The sequence below is a fragment of the Balearica regulorum genome, chromosome 14 (genome assembly GCF_011004875.1).
Source record: "Balearica regulorum gibbericeps isolate bBalReg1 chromosome 14, bBalReg1.pri, whole genome shotgun sequence".
NCBI lineage: Eukaryota > Metazoa > Chordata > Aves > Gruiformes > Gruidae > Balearica > Balearica regulorum.
Genome location: NC_046197.1, coordinates 14,039,780 through 14,062,391, shown reverse-complemented (window position 1 = coordinate 14,062,391; position 22,612 = coordinate 14,039,780). Strand labels below are relative to the sequence as shown.

The 22,612-nt window shown below is 42.6% G+C and overlaps 2 protein-coding genes across 5 annotated transcripts; one reads left to right on the top strand and one right to left on the bottom strand.

Annotated features, from left to right (window-relative positions):
- Positions 1–966: 966 nt before the first annotated feature.
- On the bottom strand, positions 967–12,206 carry FAM114A2 (family with sequence similarity 114 member A2). Of its 3 annotated transcripts, none has more exons than XM_075766624.1 (14): positions 12,074–12,206; positions 10,396–10,607; positions 10,079–10,178; positions 9,522–9,617; positions 9,137–9,249; positions 8,054–8,188; positions 7,732–7,890; positions 6,976–7,099; positions 6,000–6,079; positions 5,159–5,287; positions 4,800–4,939; positions 3,933–4,005; positions 3,302–3,355; positions 967–2,563 (listed from the first exon to the last, which is right to left on the bottom strand). In XM_075766624.1, exons 2-14 carry the CDS (start codon positions 10,603–10,605, stop codon positions 2,462–2,464), a joined length of 1,515 nt encoding a protein of 504 aa, XP_075622739.1. In that variant the 5' UTR covers positions 10,606–10,607; positions 12,074–12,206; the 3' UTR covers positions 967–2,461. The 3 variants fall into 3 exon arrangements, with proteins under 3 accessions (XP_075622739.1, XP_075622737.1, XP_075622738.1); XM_075766622.1 differs by lacking the exon at positions 12,074–12,206 and adding an exon at positions 11,833–11,943; XM_075766623.1 differs by lacking the exon at positions 12,074–12,206 and adding an exon at positions 10,738–10,901.
- Positions 10,847–22,363, top strand: MFAP3 (microfibril associated protein 3). 2 transcript variants are annotated; one of them, XM_075766626.1, is made up of 3 exons: positions 10,847–11,037; positions 16,398–16,859; positions 18,258–22,363. In XM_075766626.1, exons 2-3 carry the CDS (start codon positions 16,580–16,582, stop codon positions 19,001–19,003), a joined length of 1,026 nt encoding a protein of 341 aa, XP_075622741.1. In that variant the 5' UTR covers positions 10,847–11,037; positions 16,398–16,579; the 3' UTR covers positions 19,004–22,363. The 2 variants fall into 2 exon arrangements, with proteins under 2 accessions (XP_075622741.1, XP_075622740.1); XM_075766625.1 differs by lacking the exon at positions 10,847–11,037 and adding an exon at positions 11,936–12,052.
- Positions 22,364–22,612: the final 249 nt, after the last annotated feature.

Sequence of the window (22,612 nt, the reverse complement as noted above, 5' to 3'; positions counted from 1 at the left end):
GGAAAGCTGGTTGGGCAAGGGCTGGGAGCAAGTCCCAAAGCCCATCGGGACGACCGAGCCTTTTTTGTTTTAAACCTTTCCACAGCAGCTGCCAGGAAGCAGCTTTTACAGCTGCAAGTAACAGAATCTCTCCCAAGGAAAGAAAATAATTGTGGAAGGCTTTTTTCTTTTTTCCCCTCCAAGTCACTGCCAGCATCTTAGCTCTTATCTATTCTCAGCCACCTCTCACCTCCCCAAACACTACCAGAAGTGCTCAAATTACTGCCAGCTCTCATTAGGTTCATGCACAAGGCAAGACCAAGCAATAAGTCCTCCAGACAGTTGGATGCTGAATTCTGATGAATCCTTTGGGTAGGAAGATATCAGCAACTGTGGAACTGTTTTTGTTGGCGATGTATTGCAGTCCTTGCACTGGAACACAAGTGAAGCTGGTGCACAGCTGATTATTGGCTGCTATAACAAAATCCAGGTGGGCATATGACCAAAAGAATTAGTCTGCATCTTCAAAAAAAATAAATCACCTCATTTCCTTTTAATAATTAAACTACTCTGCACTAAAGCACTGCAGGTCAGTAGAATTTATCTGCAAGAAAAGCAGCTGCTGCTTCATAAAACTATGTTATCTTTATTTCCTCTCTTCTGACATTTCTGTAAATTCTGGCTTTGTGGCAGGAGCAAAGCTGCCATTTTGCACTGATGCAGGAACTGGGAGCTTGGCTGTGGGAGCTCTCACTCCCCAGCCTGGGGTCAGAGCCCTCTTCCCGAGGAGGCGGTACCCTGCCATGCCAAAAGCCCCAGCTGTCCTGGCCCCAGAGCAGCACCCAGCTCCACAAACCACAATCAGGGCTGAAAAGAAAAAAACCTACAGTTTGTTCTTCTCATATTGTTCGTGCCCATTGCTATCTTGATAGCTCTTAACAGAAATGGTTGTCAAAACAAATCCTTTCTTTAATAATACTATCAATGTAAAGAAGAAAAAATAATATAGTTTATTGTAGTGCAGATTTTTTTTACCCAGACACATTCAAGTCTAGTTTCCTTTAAGATGAAAAAAAGGCTCTCCCTTTCAAGATTGAACCAGGACTAAGGCAAGGCTTTTTCCATATATATAAAAATCAGAAAAGCATTAGCCAAAAGGTATTCTAATAATAAAAACACTTCTCTACTGCACAAAGAGCAGAGGAACGTTAAGCCTTCAGTACAGCAGAAATGTGCAAGACCTGCTAAAACCCAGAGGATTTTCAAAATGGGATTTGAGCATCATTGTTACCAATGAGCAAGTAGAGAGGCAGGTGTGACACTCAGTCACCTCTGGTTAGCTATTCTGGACTTCTTGAAGTTCCATTTTAGCTGTGCATTTCTGCTCTTGTGATTCCAACAGAGGTTGCTCCCTCCTAACAGGCAGCCTCAAAAGATAGAAATTGCAAAAGGGAACAAAGCAGGGAACTTTCACAGCACAAAGAATCAGATACCATATGTGGAGCAGCTTCTGAGACAAATTAGGACTCCCACTAACAGAACCAAATTGCTTCCTCTCCCCCTACTTTAATATACCTTCCAAGAAGAAGGAGCATTGCATTAGACTGTTTTTACACAGAAACAGGAGAAAAGCAGTACCTGAGTTTGTGAACAGTCTGTGGCCGACATGTCAAGCTGCACTGAAAAAGGGGAATCCTCCTCCTAAATTCTCTCATTAAATTGCCCAAACACAAATCAATCCCTTTTAGCCAGTTCTCATTTATTGCTATAAAGAAAAGTACCCACATTCTTAGGACCAGATCAGCATTTTCCCAGCTTGTGCTGAAGCAAGCACTCTGCAAGAGAATTAGAAACAGCACCCTAGTGAGAGTCCCCGTCCCACATCCCTGAGTCATTAACAGACATCTTCAGGAAGCCGGGGCTTCTCTTCAGCAACAACGCCTTGATAAGGAATCCTCTCTGCTCTATTCTTCCCAGCCTAGGAATTGCAAGGTTCATAATCATAAATATTTGCCTTTTCTTGCACCTCCTATCCAATATTTACTTCAACATCAACAAAGAGCTATCAGAAACCTAATTATGCCTCTCTGACTTACAAAAATCACACCATGATTTTAGCTAACTCTTTAACTAGCCGGCTGCTACTCTCTTCTCCAGCATTGTCTTCACAGTCCAGAGAGCTTCTCCAAAGAGCTTGTTAACACATACAGCAGAGGGATTTCAGTGAAAAGATACAGACAGTCCATGAAAACAGAGAAGCAACCTGCGCTTTAAGTCTGTCACGTTGTCCACCAGCCTGGACTATGCTAATCACATCTCTCAATGCGCTGTAAGAGCTGTCATTGCCAGACTGCATTTAATCACCGTTCTTGCAGCAGCGATCAGAGTTAATCTTTTTCCCTTTAATAAGAGCCATTACATCATTCTCCAGCACGGAAACTATGAAGTGGGAAGGTCAAACAGTTCTTAATTAGAAGGACTTTTATTGCTGCGATAGTTCCGTTCTAGCCTCAATAAGAGAGATCTGCAGTACAGGCAGCAAGAGCTGGAAGGCATCTTGGATATATGAAGCACTGTTTGAAGCCTATGAAAACAAAAATCAAAATACACACATGAATAATTATGCTACCAATCAGTTTTACCAACCACATACTCATTTCAAACAGCATTGATTAATGCATATAAGAAACAGAAGCCTAGTGCTTGTCAGATTTTTAAGGCTTCATTCTAGAAATCAATTTAATACTAAGTTTTTGAGTGGATTTATGCCACTAAGCAAAAAAGCCACTGGCTTAAAAACTGCCAAACAAGATCAAGTGCAATCTGAATGTAGGTTGCTGTTTTTGCTAACAGATGAGAAGAATTTGTTTCAAAGTGAAGCACAAATAAGCTGTGGCAGGAAGGAAGAACACACCAACAGGAAACACCCATTTCCTACCACACCTCAGAAGTTTACAAGCACTGAGAGCTAATTACACAGCTAGGAAGTGTTGGGACTCTTGCATGCTAATTTCTGAGCTTGTCTAAGGTTTGACTTTGGACATTTAAATTCTAGAAATCCAGACTGCTGAATTCAACGTATGCCTTTTGACCCATCATAACTGTCAGCTGAGACCACATAAGGCTCACTCTTCACTAAGTAACTCATGTCTTGTGCAAATCTACAGACGTTTATTAAAACTTTTAAGTTATTAGATAGGTAAGCAGAATCTTAGACCATAGGTTAGAGAACTTGGCATGCATAAGGATACTGAAGTGGAAAAAACCCAGCATATCTATTTTTTAAGTACTAGCTTAAAGTTTTAACTTTAGCATAACTGACCTCCAAAAACACTCCAGTGATTAAGGGATTCAGCACATCTGCTTTCTCTTTGGCCTGCAGAAATCACACATATATTATCCTGATTGAAAATTCGATCACATTTCTTCAAGCAAGATAAAGCTAAATCCTCCGTACGTTTAAAATCACGATTGCTCCCTACAGGAAAGCTAAGTCACAAGCTGCAGAGGACCTGCCTTGCAGCATGCAAATAACAATGTAACCCACATATGCCCAACACAAGGTGTATATGAATACACACATTGCATCTTCAAATGAACTGTGGACATCTGGAGAATTTGGAAATAATGATATTATCTTCAATAACACCCGAGTGTTTTGAGAAATCCACAACAGGATCACAAACCTTATCTTCTTCTGTCTCCTTAGTACCGCCAGCACCAATTCCCAACCCCCACACCCTGTGCCAGGCTGAATGCAGCAGGAGGCATTCAAAAGCTCAGCATACATTCAGCTGCCACAATTTGGGGTACACTGACCTAGAAAATGAGTTCACAAGGCAAAAAACTACATATATAAATGTGCAAATACAAAAAGGACTTTGTGGTGAAGATCCCAAGGCTGTCATCAACTAACCGCATCTCATTCCTAAGAACTATGGTGTAACTCTTACCCCTGCAGTTGTTAAGCATGTAGTAAACTCTTTAGAGAAGGTTGACAGTTCTTTACACAGCACAATTGTCATTCTGTGGAAGAAGAGTGGGAAAACCATGTAGCAAATACAGTCTACAAGAATAACTTTCTTTTAGCATTCGTCTAAAACACAAATACCTTGTTTCCATGCATATAAAGCTAAATTAAACCTCAGTTGATATATAGAGCATATGAACAGTGTATGAAGATCCAGAAGTTCCCCAAATAAATTGGGGAGGAGAAAGATGGAAAAATACATAATTAAAGCCTAAGATCTAAAACAGCATTCAGAGGACAGACACATCCATTCAAGAAGGAACAGTACTAAGTTGGGTATTTTTTCTGACAAGCATCATTTTCTGAATTAGAAAGTACTGCATATTTCATACACTTGCCAAGTATCTCCTGACATAAAAGAAAAATCTCATGTTATGCATTATCAGTAAGACCAATCTACTAATTAGCTGCAGTAATTTTACAATATCACATACCTAACATACTAAATGATTAACAAAAAGGTAATTAAGAATCACTTTTATACTACAACTGCTTTGTCATATTTTAAATGTCTATCTGCTAACTGGCACAAGCTTAGGGCAAACCTTCTTCTTGGCTATATCATAGCTTTCAAGTAGAGTTTCTTCTTTCTTGTCAAGAAATGTCTTTTAGCTGGAAAAAGAGAGACACCTGAATTCTGCTGGAAGATAGTAATGCCACCCATTGCAACTTTCAACACACATGCAGAATTCAAGAGCCCTGCATCCCATGGATTTGCAAAGAATTATTAGACAGTTTAATCAGTATGTAAGTAATTATATGCTACAAATTTAGGAAGAGATGAACTTACTGTGAAAGGGACTTGGCTCTGTCTGTGGCTGTCACCTCTTGTTTCTGACCATGTAGAAACAAAGCTGCAGTTTTGTGAAACATTTCAATGGAGCATGCTGTCAGTTCAGCCAGACTTCTTATGGCAAATGCATGAATATCCTGCAAGAGTTAAAAAGATTCTCCATACCATACAAAAACCAGCAGCTTTTATTATTTAAAACAAGTGAGTCACACAATGTACTACCACTGCACTGCCCTTTCAGACCTCAGAATCTGCACAGAAATAGAAACCCATAAACTCTGGGAATCACAACTGTAACTTAGCAGCCAGATAAACACTCTGCAGTCAGATATTCTCTTCCTTCATTTCTCAGTTACCTCTACTGATTTTTTATCATCATGGTCACCATCTCCAGATTCTACTTCTTGGTCTTCTTCACTCTCTTCTTCTTCTTTAGGAAGACTACTGTTGAATCGTGCTATCCATTCATGAGCAGATGTCCTCACCTGCATGAAGATGTGCCATAGTGTTTAATGCCTGGAATGAAGCCTCCCTGCACACCACAAAACATGGAGTATTGGCTCTCTCTAGAGGAAAAACAGCTATGATTCCTGAGCTGGTGAGAAGAACCAGGACAAATGATCCTAGTGCCTTCAGGACTTTGTCGAGGGTTGGCTACACTGATGTAGCTGAGGGGGGCAGTCATGGCAGTCATTTCTCTAGCACCGCTGCTGGAGTTTGCCAGCAAGACCACGACTAACAGAGGCACTTTAAAAATATGTTTGCAGAATGCTGCTGCCACTTGGTGGATCTGAAGGGTAGTGAAATGAAGGCAAGGCAATTCTACCTCTTACCAACTTCTGAACGCAGTAAAACCAGCTGCTTTGTACCAAGAGCAGGGCTTCAATTCATGACTGTATGTTGATTTCACTGTGGTGGCTGAAGGCTTATGGCTCCTGGTTATCTTTGCCACCACTTATTTCTGCCCAGTGACAGGGCAAAGACACATCAGTGTCTACTGATTCAGAGCCACAGACATTACAGAACATGATTTTGCCCCACGAAGTCAAAGGAAAAGGCCTCTCTTGTCTACCATTGTCAAAGGATCTACAACACAGATGGTTTTAATGCCTTTGGGATTTTCACAAGCAAAGCAGGACTGAGCAGCAGTTCCTGTGAGGAATCTCTCCAGTGTTTAAAAGATGGGAAATAACTCACTGTGATCAGTTTGTCTGGCTTTGAGGAGATACGCAATTCTGAAAACAAGTCTGTCACTTCTTTTGTGAACTCTTCATCTCCTAAAGGACAGATAAGGTTAAAAAATCCACACAAAGGGCAGATACAGGAATAAGCAGCACTTTGATGCACAAGTCTGTCAACTCTTTCCTTTATTTCACTTTGAATCATCAACTCAGGCAAGAACGGATCAAACCTGAGAAGGTGCAGATACCAGTACCAGAAGGTTAGCTTTTGCTCAGGCAGCATTTTATAACGCACTAACTTGCACACCTCCTTGGAGAATCTGAAATATCACTTAAAACCTATGGTTCTCCTAATATACACGGCAGGGCAGACGTTAGCAGTGAGGGGGAGGCTGCGAGATCCATCATGTGCAAGTATAAAAGATACATTAAATGTTAAGTGATAGCAAGTGCAGGTGTGTAAGCCCTCCCTCATGAGCCATTTAGGTAAAGGCAATGCAAGAAATTTACATTAAGATCTGCATAATCCTCAAGAATCACATGGCTCTTGCGTAGGAAGGCACCTCTGAGCATTTCGATCTGTGTGGCTAACTCTCATTTAAAAAATAAATACATAAAAAGGCTTTTCGCTTTCCCACAGGCTGGACAACTCTATTCATAGTCTTTCCCTCATGGTCAGGGGAACCCAGCATCTCTTTGAATTTGCATTTTGGCTCATGGTCAGTTGTATGAACTGCCCAGGAGTCAAGCAACTCTAATCCTGCTCTGGCGAGAAATTGCTCCTGCTACAGAATTAATGCACAGCAGCTTTCCAGAGATGAAGCTACCTGTCCTGCTCCTGGCCACAGATGGCTTTACGATTAAGCATTCAGCTAAAGAATAACTTAACTTTGTCATCATGCCCATTGCTAGTGATGTCAGGGCTGGTTGGTTCTGCACTGAGAATTTAATTGAGAACCAGCTTCTCCTCCCAGAACCTAGGGCTCTCTTACCCTTCTTTTCTTCCTCCTCTTCTTCAAAGAATTCAGGTAAAGAAAAAGCTTCTTTGAGTTGCTCCATTTCCTCCTTCAGTGTGTCCAACTCTTCTCCAGAGAGGGCATTTAGAACTGATTTCACCTAGTTAGGGGCAGCACAGCCCAAGAGAGAATCATAACTCCAACAAGAAAAAGAAACAGCATGAAGAGGTAGCACTGGTTTACATCACATGTAAAAACATTACAGACTGATATTAATGAGAAAGTGGTATTTTCCTATGGGAAGGAAGAAAGGGAAAAAGACCTATTTCTGAAGTCTCATTAGATAATAATGGCTTCTTAAGGAGTTATTCAAATAATTTCTTTCATAAAAAAAGTGAATGACTTCTGAAATTACATGCTGATCTGCCCTCCTCCCTGCTCCACAACGGAGAGGACAATCTGCTGTGCTTAGAATACTCTCCTCTTCTCCAGAGCAAGGCGGCAAACAAGTGGGTATGACGAGAGAGTAATTTGTGGTAAGTTGTTGAAGACACGCAGGAACTGAGGCTAGCTGGGTAAAGAGAACAGCTCTGGGAGTCCAGGACAGGACACAATGCTCCCAGGGTAAACACCACATCATAATGCAGGGGTCAAAGTGAAGTTGTGTAATCTATCATTTTATAGCAAGTTCTGAGCACCTGATTTTACATGTATATACGTATATTTCTAATCTTTTTTTTTTCCCTGCTCAACTGAACTCAAAATAGAAGGCAAATTGCTCAAGGCCATTACCTTTGATTCACTCTCTCTGGAAAGGATCTCTAAGGCTTCCAGATGCGAAAGACCCTGAAACTCATCAAACAGTAACCCATAATGGGCTTTCTTCTCTGTAGCCATGGTAACCTCCGTAGCTGTCTGCTGCTCTTCTTTCTCTTTTGCCTCTCGTAAGACCTGAAAAAGAAAAGCAGAGGACTCAGGTCAGTACCAAAAGATACAGAATATGGGAGGAGAAGGCTTTTGGTTCAATAGTAAATGGTCGCTTAATGACAGGACCACAAAAGAAGGGAGAAGAAATGAGAGAAACCAACGAGGAGCTGACGTGGAACTGCCATACCTGAGATAACGTAGAGTTTCTGTTCATTAGGCCCTTTGTTTTTTTGAATCCAGGATCTCCCTCAGCTATTACATCCATTGTCTTTTTCCCGATGAATTCCAAGGCATCCAGACCTCCACTAATAACACTCTTTCCCTAGGAATCAGATTTGGATACAGACAGCACATAAAACTCACAGAAGACTATACAACTGAAGAAATTGAATTGGAGGATTTATATCAGCAATGTTACACCAGACACTCACATACAAGCCAAATCGGTCCTTGTCACCCTAAAATTCAACCCTAATCGCCACAGAGTGGAAGGACAGGGAAAGATCAATGATACATTATCATCCAACAGTTTAATACAGCACCCAGGCAGCTACAGCAATCTGATAGGAAATACATTTTGTGAACAGATTAGTTCTCAGCACATTAAAGTATTAAAGTATTTAGTTCTCATCCTTCCAATCAGAAAACACTGGACCTGTGGGGTTTGGTTGCTAAGTCTTGTCCAAGCCTTAAAAGCAGAAGCAAGCTTTCCATCTGCGGCTCGTTCAGATTCATGGGCAAATTGACAAGACAGCAGATCACAAAAGCAGTTTCTAAGGGTAATGGGTTCCTCTGAAGTGCATTTCTCATGGTCACAGGAACAAGCTGATTTCTAAGCAATTTGGGCTAGTTTCACAGAAGTTTTTGAAGAGGAGAATGGATTTAATCTCTAGACAGTTCTGTGGAAATCAGTGGAAATATTCCAGGAATGAGTCTGACCCTGCATTTACCTGAATACTCTAAAGGAAGGGAGCAGAGATAACAGAGTACAGAAGTGACGTGCAGGGGAATGCATGCACCACACGGTCCACCATTAGGTTTTTTTGTTACGTACCAACATTTAATACGGAATTATCACAATTCAAGACAACTTACTCAAGCGCCAGTTAGAAGCAAGGTGCAGGATAAAGACTGAAGGTTGAAACAGTTTCTCACCATTCATCCCACAAAAGTCAAAATGAAAAGTTTCCTCTTAGAATGTTTCAGACAAAAGGCAGAAAACCCAATGCTCTCTTAAACCCACTTTCTCCTGCATTCCCAACTCACTCACTGTGCTTTGGACAGCTGTAGAGATGGTTGATAAAACTCCAAGAGCCCCAGCAATAGGAAAGGAACTGCCATCATCAACTGCATCTGTGCTGCTAGCACCAGGATTCTCACTTCCTGCATTAGAAGACAGGAAATTAACTTCCTCACTCCCAAAAAAAGATCCTGTCAGCTGCAGAGTTGAGAAAACTAACAAACACCGAGCATCAGCCAGGAGCAGGGCTAGAATTGGGATTATTTCCCTACATACTTTTCAGAGCTAACAGAAGTAAGCAACAGAGTGTTATTTTAGCACACAGAAAATGTGCAAGATGCAGAGTAAGGTGATGCTATTTTGGGGCTGATTATGAGAAATGTTTCAGTGTTGTTTTCATGCAGTAAAAACTGACCTCTTGTAGTCTCTCTAGTCCCTGAAGACATTTCACTAGGACTGGGGATCCCAAGGGTTGTTTCTGCTTTTTCTATGACATTTGAAATACCTTGACCTAGAGAAGACAGCAGTAGTACTTTAACCATGACATACGAGAGAAATCAGAACAGAAACAGGATTAGGGCTGCATATTTTTATTATTATTATGGATTCCTCCTGTTCAAGACAGTTTAACCAGCACTAAAAGCTACTACTATCCATTGCTTACCAATGTAATGTACGCAGGTTTCATCTCAGCTTTTAAATCAAGTACCAGCTGAATACCAGTTTAAAACACCAGCTGAAAATGATGCAAACATCTTAAAAACTTGAAAGTAATTTTGGCTGTGTGTATCCCTCTAATCTTACTGTAACTTTTGGTACAAATTTTCCCCTTTACTTGAACAATTCTCTTGACATTTTTCCAATAATTGCTTCTGTAACAGAAATCCCCTTCTCTAGAAACAAGCTCAAGAGCACTAGCTTGAGAACTGAGGTACAGTTAAAATATTTATCAAATACCAGAAAGAGCCTTACCTACAGTAGCTACGGTAGCAGACGCAGTTGACAGAAGAGATTTCCCCCAGCTTCCCCAGTACCCCCATCCTGTCTGAACTGCAGCAGGAGAATCTGAGACCTTTAATGAAGAACAGCAGGAAAGAGTGATGCAGGTATTATGGTGAGGAGAAGAACACAAGCAGTCTGTGATGTCTAACTTTGGGGCAGCTTTTTCTTTGCAGATAAAGAGCAATGTGAATTTTCAAAAAAGCCGTGAGGCTTACAGCCAAAATTCTTCTGTGCATAAAGCCATGAAATGTGAAGTCACGTTATTCAGAGCAAGCACAGGAACATACCTTGAGGGTTTCAGCTGCGGGCTTTTCTGTGGCAGCAGGCTGGCTGGGGGGTTTGGGTTCAGGTCTTTTCCGAGTCATAGGCACAGGCTCAAGCTCTTGCTCTCTTTCTTCACTGCTCTCAGCGCAGCTGAGTTCCTCTGCTTTCTGTTCATTTTCATCTTTGTAACAGGTATCTTCTTCCAGATTTTCACCACTGTCTCTCTCGGACATGACTATGAACATTCGTAGAAAGCAAAGCAGATAAAATAATCACTCCCTTGTACACTTTGACATTAGTTCAAAAGCATCACATTTTATTTAAACACAACTAAGACAAAAATCCCTTCATGTTGCCACACATACCCGCACAAACAGATTATGTTTTTAAGGGAGTGTGTACACCGAGTTACGTCTGACTGGAAGAATGTCACACTTGGAAGTTTAAAGTCCCACAAAACACATGGCTTTATCTAACCAACACGCCCTCTCCGCAGGAAAGAAACAGGTTGCTAACTCTGAAAAGCAAATGAAAGGTACAGAAGGTCCTCAGATAATTACATCCATGACTTGCTTCACCAAAAAAAAAAGCGAAAACAAATTGCTTGGGACAGCTGCTTTGACGGGTGTCACATACGACGGGATAGCTGTCAGAAAGCTGGGCAGGTAGGGAGGCAGCAACCAGTTCGCTTCCGTATTTAGGGGTGAGCTTCGCCATGGCATTACCACCACCCAGAATCTGAAATACGCTCCAGCTGCCAGAGCAACCAGCCCCGACGCCGCACATTGGGGATGACGGTGCCCACGAACGGGGCTGCCATGCTGCGGCCTGCTCACGGGGCAGAGGTCTCTCCCTCCCACTGGCTTTGCTGGCAGCACTTCACCAGCTCCAGGGCGGTAACCTGAAGGCAGGGACAGGCAGGGACAGGCAGGGACAGGCAGGGACAGGCAGGGTCGCTCCGAGCATCCCACGGCCCCCCAGCATCGCCCCCGCAGAGGCGGCCTCTGATGCAGTCAGGGCAGCTATCCCCCCCCCCCCCCCCCGGCTTTTGTCGGCCTTAGCGAGGGGGCAGACAGCAGCCCCCGCGGAGAGGGCAGCGCTGGGTGACAGGCAGGGCCCCCACAGCCCCATTGCCCCCCGCAGCGGCTGTGGCAGGGACCCCTCACCCCGCGGCAGCCCCAGCACCCCCGGGGCACCCCGCCGGGCCCGTCCCCACCCAGGGCACCCCCCTGCGCTCCCCAGCCCTGGGGGCCTCCCTCTGTCTTCGCTTCCCCGGGAGACACCCCCGCCCCCCCCGGGCCCCATAACCCCCACACGGGGCTGTCTGCACATAGCGGACCCACGGGTGCCCCAGAGCCCCCCCTTCCCTTAGGACGCCCCGTCCCACAGAAGGTCCCTTCGAGCCCCTTGTGCCCCCGGCCCTCCGAAGGCCGCTCCGCCGCCCCGGTGCGGTGCCTCACCCGCCAGGCCGGGCCGGGCCGCCCCGCCAGCTCCGCGCTCCCCCCCACCGGGCGGACCGTAACCATCGAGGCGAGGCGCAGAGCGGCACGGGCCGGCTGACCCCGGAAGTGCGGCCCAGCCCGGAAGAGCGCGCGGGGAAACAGGTCCGGGCGGCGGGACCGGCGGCAGTGGCGGTGTGAGGCGGTGCGGGGTGGGTCGGGCCCGGCCACCCTCCTCCCGGTGAGAACGGTGTACCGCTACCTCACGGCGTTACGGTGACGCCAGGTTTTACCTGGCGGCGTCGGAGTCGGGGGGAACGGCGCAGCGGCGCGCAGGCCCTCCGCGCCCACCCCGCTGCTGAGGGAGAAGTCGGGGGCCCGTTTCTTACCGCGCTGTTTTGGCATGGAGATGTTGCCGGGGGACGAGGGGGGGGGCGGTCTTCTGGTGTGACGCCATGCCCCTGTGACGTCAGGCCGGCATGGCCTGGGTTTTCTGGGTTGCGGTGTGAGCAGTGTGGACGTACACCGTGTTCCCTGCAGCCTTGAGCGGGGTTTTTCCCCGACCGAACGTGGACGCGCGTGGGGCCGGGGCTGCTGGGGACAGGGTTCCCGTTCTGTGGAGTTTTGTCCCTGAGCGGTTTTAGCTGACAGCAGGGGAAAAAAAAGCTTGTTCTTGTGTGTGGCTGATCCCGTGTCCTTCGTGAGTTACCCCACGACGCGTGTCGGGCAGCCCAGGCACCACGTACACGCAAGACACCACGTGCCGTAGGGCAGCGACGCCGGGTGAGATCTGCCCTGCTCTCCTGACCGTTTGCACCTTACCTTGGTTTTTTTGGGCTGCGGGTGCCTTCGCTGGTCCCGGCAGAAGGTGAACCCCCCCTGCAGCCTCTCCTGTGCTGGGACCGTGCCTCTTGTCGAGAGCACACCATCTATTTTCAACTTTCCAGGAGTTAATGTCTTAACGGGCTCCGCCAAATGCTGCTCCCTGGTTTGAAAGAGGGTTAGAGGGGTCTCACGGGATGGTCACAGCAGCCTTATTTCTGCAAAATGTCACACCGCGGGTAGGAAGGTGTGCTCTGTGCAAAAGTGAACCATTTAGATCTCTTTAGCGTGCATTATTACCAGTTAGCTTGTTGTAAATGCCAAAATACGTTTCCACGGTGCGTGCCAGAAGTGGCAGTCAGTTAGAGCAGTCTGCGGTCTGTCAGATGTCTCTCGGTTTATTGCTTTGCTTTTCTCCAGGTATGAAATGATGTTACGAGCAGCGAGTGTAAAGCCATATAACTTGCAACCTCTTGGGCCCCAATTTTGCAGTGCCTTATAAATGTGCGTAATTTTAAGTACTGTCAGTACTTCCATTGACCTCAGTGGGACCACTTATAGTGCTCTCAGTTAAACATACATACACTTTTTCAGGATAAGAGCCAAAGATGACTCATACAAGTGTATGCATCGCAGATTTTTATCTTTGCAACACTATTTGTTGTTACAACTTACAGTTTAGTAAAGGTTAAATATATTGAGCTCAACTTCAGTTGTAAAATAGTCAGTTTCTATTCTGCACATTTCATCTTGCTTAGGATTAATGCTTTCTTGAACAATTGTGATGTTGGCACTGCTCACACTTTATCCTTTTTGGATCCTTTATCAGCTCCAGCAGCTGTTTTGCATAAGTGTCATGGTTGAAGAATATGGAGTCCCCAAACTATTTTATTTTCCTCAGTGCTCAGTAGTGAGAGATCATTGTCTGCTTAGCAATAATGGCTTTTCCAAAAGCGAAATGTGACAAACAATTTCTAATAAATCAGACCTCGAAGAGTTTAATAATAAAATTCAATGACCCATCACCGATGTTTTATACATTATGCAAGCTCAGTGCAAATATAGTGGAGAGCATATGCAATTACTGAAGATAATTATCTTATTCTTATGAGGGAAAATGTTGCTGAGTATTTCTTGTGTTAAATAATTGAGGTTTCAGGAGGAGTGTCACAGACACTTGGAAATCTAACAATTTAAATTTAATAATTTAAAATGACAATAACACAGGCAAGGTACAGGAGGTACCAGAATTTTTCTTTAATAAATCTAAAACATTATTAGTTGGGAGGTTATTGTTTTGGAAGATTGGAAGTTATTCTGTGTGTTTGATTCACTACTGAAGATGAGGGTTTGTCTTCACTGCAGCGCTATCATCAGTTGTAACTGCATCAAAAGCTGTGAAGTCAAGTTCCAATGCGTGCAGAAGCCATTAAGTGCAGTGGCATTTTTAACTGAAGGCAGCTGCGTCGTGGAGCAATGCATGTTGAAGATCTGTGACCGCATATCGTTTGCTAGCGCAAGCTGTGACAGACACTCAAATGGCAATGCCGGCAATCCAAATGTCAGCGGTCCGCAAACTACTAACAAGCCGCAGCCTGCCTTTGAGAAATCTGCACAAGGTTACCAAGTTGTCACCAGCCTTCTGAAGGGTCTGAAACCCTCAGAAAATGCTAGGGGTCTAAAAAAGGAAGGCTAAGACCACTCCTTCAAACAGAAGAATAGTTGTTGATCAGCAGCAACCTTAGTATTGGGGTTTTTTTTCAGGCCTGTGCAGGTGATGTGACTGGGATGCTCTTCTCTGGAGGCAGCAGGACTCAGTAACCTTTCTTTAAAGTGTAACTGATGGAAAGCAGGAACAAAAGAGCCCTTGGTACTTTTTAACCGTTTAGCTGTGGGAAAGTAGCTTCTTCAGCACAATGGCATAATTGAGTTCTTTGCGCTGGTCTCTTCTTAAATGAATGGACAAGAGGCATGATAGAAAACAGAGTGGGACCAATAAAAAAATAAGAGGGCAGATGAAGGGATTGCTGTTTACAGAAAAACAAGCGGAGGGCCTGTTTTCCAGTTTCTCTTGCAGGATTCAGTGGGTGAGGTGGTTAGTCAAGCTTGAAGGAGAGTTGGACACAGCTGTCTTTGCCGCCTTTATTAAATTGGCAACAGCCACAACAGAAACGGGTCAGATACACGTTTCTCATCAGATGTTAAGTCTGGAATCTGTTTTGACCTTGAATTTAAGTTGAATTAACTTCAACTTAAAAAAAATTCCCAGTCTGAGTATTGTGTTATCAGCAGTTTTTCCCGTTCTTGAATATGCTTAATTTTTCTCTGCTGAAAAGACAATTAGTACAAATGACTGGTATTTATTTATATTAAATTATGCTTCATAAGTGATAGAATTTCTGTCTGCTTTAGGCAGTGTTAACTAGTGATTCTGGAAGGATGAGAAGTGTCTGCATTATTTATTAAGAAAATGTATTCCTTTGTTTTGTTATATTTATGAAATTCACCTCTACTAGTATTTGTTATTGGTAGAAGAAAAGATGATAAATTTGAAGTCACATAGTCAAGGGGATGAAGTCAGATATTCTTTAAGGTAACATTTTGGCTTGAGGCTTCTGTACTTTGTAAATTGTTTTTTAGGGCTCTGGAGCAGTCTAGATGGAAACATAACGCACATTGGGAATGCACATTGGATTAGAAATTTTCTTGAATCAGGCTTCCAGGAAAATTGGTTACAGAATTTCTCTTATTGGTGTCATCTCATTTTGTTACAAGTTTGTTTTATTCTGGCTTTTAAAAAGGGAAAATCCTTGTGTGCAAAGAACATACAATTAAAGCCTGTATCCTAATGTCTTAAAGTATCTTTTGTGCACATTAGTTTGAAGAGTGTAAATTCTGTCTCTAGACAAAACAATTTTTCAAATTGCTGTGAAACTTGGGTAGAGAAGATGATAAACAAGATACAAGTGCTGAGATGTAGCAGCATAAAGTAAAAGATTTTCAACAGGAGCTTATTGTAAAACAAACAAGATAAAAAGGGGCAGAGTTAGAAATTACAGTGGCAACAGCAAGAGAGATTGCAAAAAAGGAAATATGTTTGGACATCAGTGTCCTGATATTCAGAAAGGGACTTCCTCTCAGTGGCTGTAGATAACTGCCAAGAGATTTTTCCCAACACAAGAAACTATAAGCACATCATATAGTATTTAGACATTTAACACTGATTGTGCCTCTAAAATCAAGTAAGTAGATGTATAAATGCTAACAATCAGATGGGTGTGTGCTTTGGTTTTTTTTTTTAGATGCTAAATGAAAGAATGGCTTTAGAAAACAAGGGCTTAAAAGCACTTTGATATTGGTGGGGAGGGTGGCAGAAATTATGTCCTCTTCCTTGCTTTTCTTCCTCTGTTAAGAAAGCACTTTTTCTCTGTTAGCAAATGCAGAATGTACTTTCTGACCCTAAAGATAGTTATGCATTTCGAGTAGTCTGAACAATATGTTCTTTTTTAAAAACCTTTTCCCCTTAATTATTATTGTTCCTGAGATTATTTATTTGGATAGGAAGATGAACATCTAGAAGACTGAAGGTTGTGCTAATGCCTTCTTACTCTAGTTTCATTACTGTATTCTGAGCAAAGCTCTGATTTGGAACCTCTCAGCTGACAGTTTATATTATGCTAATTGAAATCTGTTTACTGGAAATGAAATTTGAATGCGCCGTAAGGTTGCTATCATTAATAAACTTAATTCTTTTTTTTTTTCAGTTGGATTTCCAGTTTCCACTGCTAATATTGAAGGTCTTGAAAGTGCGTTTGGATCCAAGACATTTTCTATCACTGACCAAATCAAGAGCCTCCTCTCCTATCTCAGAGTAATACAGACAGCTTAATATCATATGACCTCATTTCTCCAAATTAAATGAAAAAAGAATTTTCTCTAGCTTTCCATGAAGCTCAGCTATTGTCTGTTAATTTTGACTGTTAGTGCTGATCTTTCAATTGAATTTACACTGGAAAATGTAGCTTTTAACAGGACAGTTGCTTTTGAGTCTTTCAATGCATCACTTCATACAGTGTCTCAAGCTTTAGTGAGTTCTCCAGCACACCATGATATCATAGCCAAAGAGGGGACCAGTATTTTAATTGAATGTAAACTGAACATCAGCCAGTACGAATATATTCTTTGGTATAACTCCAGAGGACACCTGCTTGAACAGAAAGATGAAGGTGAGCTTTCCTGCTGATTACTATCCTTCAGTATTCCCCTTTTATACAGTATCTGAAAACCTCTGGGACTTTATTACCATTTTCTCTTCCTATCCTCCCATTTTTACAGTTGGGAGATAAGGAGAGAGCAAGACAGAGCCCTTTGCCCTCTGGCATGTGGCGTGTGAATTGTACCTGAGTTTTTCTGTCCTAGCCCATGCATCCTGCTATGTTGCCCCACAGAATCATTTTGTTCACGAGGCATCACAGTATTCAATACAGAAGAAATTAATCAGCTTCCTACCAGATACTAACTGATGTTTTTATTTATTACTGCTCTGGTTAATATTCTATTTTTCCAAACATGTGAACTAAACACAATTCTTCACAACTTGTGACCTTTTCCAGCTGGCAATCAGGGCATTAATTTTGTTACAGGATTTTTTAAAGTATGGCATAACTTACTACATTTCTTTCCTGGTTTATACACCAGTAAGACTGTGGAAGCTAATGCAGTTTGTAATGGCCAACAATGAAACACATGCTATTTAACCCTTTTGTATAGAGGAAGAATTTATTCGCCTAGCTATTGGCTCTTATACTTCTGTCCCTGTAGTTTTTAATTTTCAAAAAATAATGTCTTAGAAGCGCATGTGGTTTTCTCTATTCTGTTAGTATTAATGAAGGTCATTGAGCTAATTGATAGGATCTTCTCGGAGGCCATCTTTCTGCCTTAAGTATTCAGTAACCTCCTTGTAGTTATAATGCCATCTGGAGATTAGTTCAAAGCAGAATAATTAGAAGAATGAGTTATGAAAACAGTTTTTCCCCTAAGTTATAAATGCATAGGAAATACTGTATAAAGCTAGCTTCTTTTATTGATTTCTTTTTACGTGGGTTTTGTATATCAGCACTGCATGCTCAGCAGAAAACTGTGTCTGAAGAAAATCCTGGGTTCTTTTGCCAGCAGAGCCATTTACAGACTCTCATCTTTTTCATGGGTCACTTGACTTTTGACTCTGAACGTATGGAAAATTAGACTTTATAGAGGACAGTCTTTCAACACAGTGTTACGCAGTGAGTGAGAAGCACTAGTTAAGAATTAGGTTCCCTGTCAGAAAGAGCTAGTAGTCCAAAAGCACACGAAAAACTGGGGATGAGAGAAAGCAGAAGAACCAGTGTAGCAAGCATGCAGACTAATTTACCATTAAGCAGTAGGCTTGGTAACTGGGTTATGGCTTTCTGTATCACAAGCCCGAAAAGGAAATTTCATTCCTTTGTGTGCTGTTTGTATTATGCTAGAAATGGACTGCTGACTTCCAAGCTCCGTCTCCTGTTGATGGAGGAAACGGCATGTGTCTAGTTTACCAAGTGATTTTTTTGTTTCATTAACTCAGTTTATTTGTTTTGAATCTCCAGGTGGACGGTGGAGGATTGCTGACAATTCCCTTAACATCACAAAGGTCAACTTTGCTGACCGAGGGCGATACACGTGTGCAGCTGTTAATCGTAATGACACCTTGTATTACACAGTCACCCTGAGGGTTATCTTCACCTCAGGAGACATGAGTATCTACTACATGATTGTGTGCCTCGTTGCCTTTGCTATCACCCTCATTTTAAACATAACCCGTCTGTGCATGATGAGCAGTCACCTCCGCAAAACAGAGAAGGCTATCAATGAATTCTTCAGGACGGAAGGGGCTGAGAAGCTTCAGAAGGCTTTTGAGATAGCCAAGCGTATTCCTATCATTACATCCGCCAAAACGCTAGAGTTGGCCAAAGTCACTCAGTTTAAGACCATGGAGTTTGCTCGGTACATTGAAGAACTTGCCAGAAGCGTTCCCCTTCCACCACTGATCCTTAACTGCAGGGCATTCATGGAGGAGATCTTTGAGGCTGTGCGAGTTGATGATCCTGATGAAGTTGGCGAGGAGGAAAAACAGACCCAAGCCTGCGGTACCCAAGCTGCGATCTACCCCATCAACCCAGAGATCAAGCGCAGCGATTCACCAGCTGGGGATTCAGACGATGGGTCCATGAATGAGCAAGGTCAAGAGATAGCCGTTCAGGTGTCCATTCACCCGCAGTCAGAAGTGCAGAGCATTGACACTGTTTCTCACGACAGCTGCCAGTTTGCACCTTCTGAGGAAGGCACCTGCTGAGTCCAGTGATGCACTGTTGTGAAGGAAGCACAGATGACCCTAGGATACTGCGAGAGAGGGGTCTGCGAACGAGCTGCCTCAGTCCCACATGCACAAGTTTTCCAAATCGCAAGGTGCCAGAACTGCTACTGAAATGTGTATTTTCTGCCAGTGTTGATCTGATGATTTCAAGTCTTAGGGAAAGCCACTTTGGAATATTGTGCAGTGGCTTTTCTTTTTAAAGCAAGCTTGTATACTTAAAATATGTAGAAAACAGGAATTCTTTGTCCTTGACTCCTTGGTAGCTTCTGATACTTCTGATCTGTATTAGAAGTGGCCAAGCTGAGCAGTACAACTTGCAATAAGATCTTTTCCTTTGTGAACTCTTTCTTCTTTCACAAAGTGGAGCTGGAATTCCTTTGAGTCAGTGTTGTCCTGATGAATTGAGTTGTGTGCTCTTTTTGAATTGCCTCTTGGTCCGTGTAGCCCATCAGAACCATGGTGAGCTTGAACAAATCTGTTTTGTGTCGTGTGCTTCTATGTTGCTATCAAAATGTACTGTACTTAGGGAAAGAATAGTACCAGGATCTGCTGCTGGATTAAACAAATTGTTGTAGTTTTAAAGCAGCTTAGAGAACAACCAGGGGGTCTCAGTTTTCCATGCGTCTGCAGAAAACTTGTGCGTACTCTAGCGTGTGGAGAGCGAATTGTTGCTACAAAGCTTGTCGTTTAAACTTGGTGCTGATTGCCAAAGCGCCTTACCCTGGTTCTGTCTTACAGAATGGAGCAGTAACAGCACTGCTGGCACTGTCTTTCTTTTGACATTGCTGATTTCACTCACTATAGAAAATCCAAAGTTTTATACTGTATTTGACATTGTTGTGAGAAAAGAATGACAGTAATATGTAGTGGCATAATTTAAAAATGAATTCATCTACAGATCAGGTGTCTCAGGCACTTCTATCTGAACAACATTATAGTAAAGGAGGTGAAAAGCAGTGACGCTCACTTTGCTCTGGCTAGTACTTTCAGAGAGCAGTTGCAGAGAGAGTGGTGAGCGGAGGGGCCGGCTGAGCTGTTGGCCAGCCACTGTTCTCAGGAGTGGAGTAACCTACCGAACGTGCCGCGTCTCATCCGCCGATGAGGGGTGGCAGAACAGGGAGGTGGGATGCTGGCTGTAAGTACTACACCACAGATCTCCCGCATGGCTTCCTCAGCTGTAGAGATCAAGCCTTGAGGAGTCGGAGTGCAGACAAGAATCTAGTTTCTTCTTTCACTCTTTGGTGCTGATTTTTTTTTCTCCTTAACATTTATTTATAAGTTGTATCACTTAAATAGCATTTTATATCCTGTTGAGATTTAGTAGATGTAAGGCTTGTAAGCACTCCACAAATTAATTTCTTACAACTACTGGAAGCATATTGCCATATAATTTTAACAACTTGGCAACAGGAGCACCATTTAATTTCCCACAACTCTTTTTTCTTTCCTTATTATTACAGAAATGTCAGTTGAACAAGTGATTCTGGGCGACTGCTCAGGATTCTTAAGAGGATTTGACATTACATTTACATGAGTAGAAACGGAAAACAAGCAGGCACAGTGGTAATAACAGGGTGGGGCCGTCTGTTGTAATGCATGCTCGTGACAAAGGGTCTGAACAAATTATATTTATCGTATCATAAGAGGGAATGGGAAACCGAAGCATCTATTACCGTTTAAAATTACCTTCTGGGGAAAGTTCTGCAGTCAGCCACCAGTAAATGCAGCCTAGTTGGCTTTGGCCTGTCGGTGCTGTTTGTCAGGAAGGAAGACAATTGCTGGTCTTGGTTATAGTAGCATTCCCACCAGCTTGGCACCGTTTCCAAGACAGTAGCAAACTTTATCTGCTTCAGGGGAATAAAGCCTTCTGTAGACACTTAAAATAGCTGCTGCCCTCAACAGTAACTTCTGTTTTGCTCCATAGTTTGGTGGCACTTTATGTCCAGGTGAAAAGTTTGTATAGTTTTGTGTAACCTGTCTGGTTTCTTTAAGTTTTTTGAGGTGATCAGTGTTAAAAGATACTCTTGTGGATAAATGCCTAGTTCTCTTAGAAGCCCTGCCAAGATGCTGCTGGTTTCACTCCTGTACTACAGTGAGGTCTGCAGGTTTGTTGCACATGCATGAGTGGAGATTTGAGGGTTTGTATCATTTTGGATGTCCTAGTTGAAAGAGGTGAAGGCAACAGGAGAAAATGAACTTTTCTAATCTCCTTTGTGCCACAGGCCATCAGGATTGTACCTGCACCTGCTTTTTTTCCCCATAAACAGCTCTCCTTGCTACTGTGAAACTGTTGCATTATGTACAGTAGCAGCTTCTTGGACATTTTGCCCCCAACTACATATGCAATGTAGAGATGCAGCTACAAAATCAAAGCTCCATTTAATTGCTTCTTAAGAAGCTGTTATGCAATTGTGATTGACAGATGTGTCATCAGAAGTGGCAGCTTACAGGCAGCAGAATGACACCATAGGTGTGTCAGATAGGTGTCAGGAGAACAGTTTCTGGATTAGTTCAATCTGTGCTTTGATTTTTATACTTTATTTACATAGCTCCAAGTTCTTACTAGGCACAGTTACTTGATGTCTTTGTGTGTCCTCTTGCTGGTGGAGAGGAAGGAATGATTGTGCATAAAGGTCCTCAGAAATGCGGTTGCAGTGTCAATTGTGGGATAGTAAAGCTAAGAGTTTTCCTGAATTATTACAGTATTTTGTTTGCTAAATTAATTTTATTCCTGGGAAGGAGGCTGTTTTATAAGGATTTCAGTAAATCAGGAGTACTTATTAAACGTAGGGACTGATCCTACTCCCACTGAATTGAATTAGAGCAGATTTGAAGCTCTAGTGTGTTTTACAAATGATATTACAGGATTTTTATGCATCTGAAAGCAAGGATGATGGTAATGTTATACTGAAAATGTAATTTCCAGAGAATGAAACTTCACACTGGTTTCCAAACAACTTGTGAACTCTTCTTGTTATCTTGAGTAGATGTGTGCACTTAAATTTTTTGATGTGTCTAATTGAACATAAACATTGAAAGATGATGTAAATGTCAGTGTTCCTCTCTTAACTTTTTGTAGGACAAGAAGAGTCTACATTGGTTTCCTTGCTTTAAACTAAATTCTTTGACAATCACCAGGCTATTTTTCTCTTCTTTGTGACTTATTTTTATTTTAAATAACATTAAATCTACTTGTTACCCAAGAGTACCTAAAACTAACTTTGTAGCGGTTATTTGTATTACCTGGATTGTAGTGTAACTGTTTAATGTAACCACATAGGATTTCATACTTTCATAAAATGAACTGGTAGATTTGCAAAATAAATTAAAAACAAAAGCCTCGTTTTGTTAGGGTTTTCTTTTATATCAGTAAGGGGTGGCGAGTGCCTGTCTATCCGAGGGTAAAGAGCAGCTGTGTTCAACTAAGCAGGATGATGTTAGGCAGCCTGACAAAGGTTGCTGGGATATTCAGTTATCTCATAGACCGTTCCTGCTATGTCATTTTTTGATGTCTCAAAGTCCCCAGCAGCATCAATAATAATTATTAGCTGCATAAACAAATGGTAACAGACCTGAACTGGTTTCAGG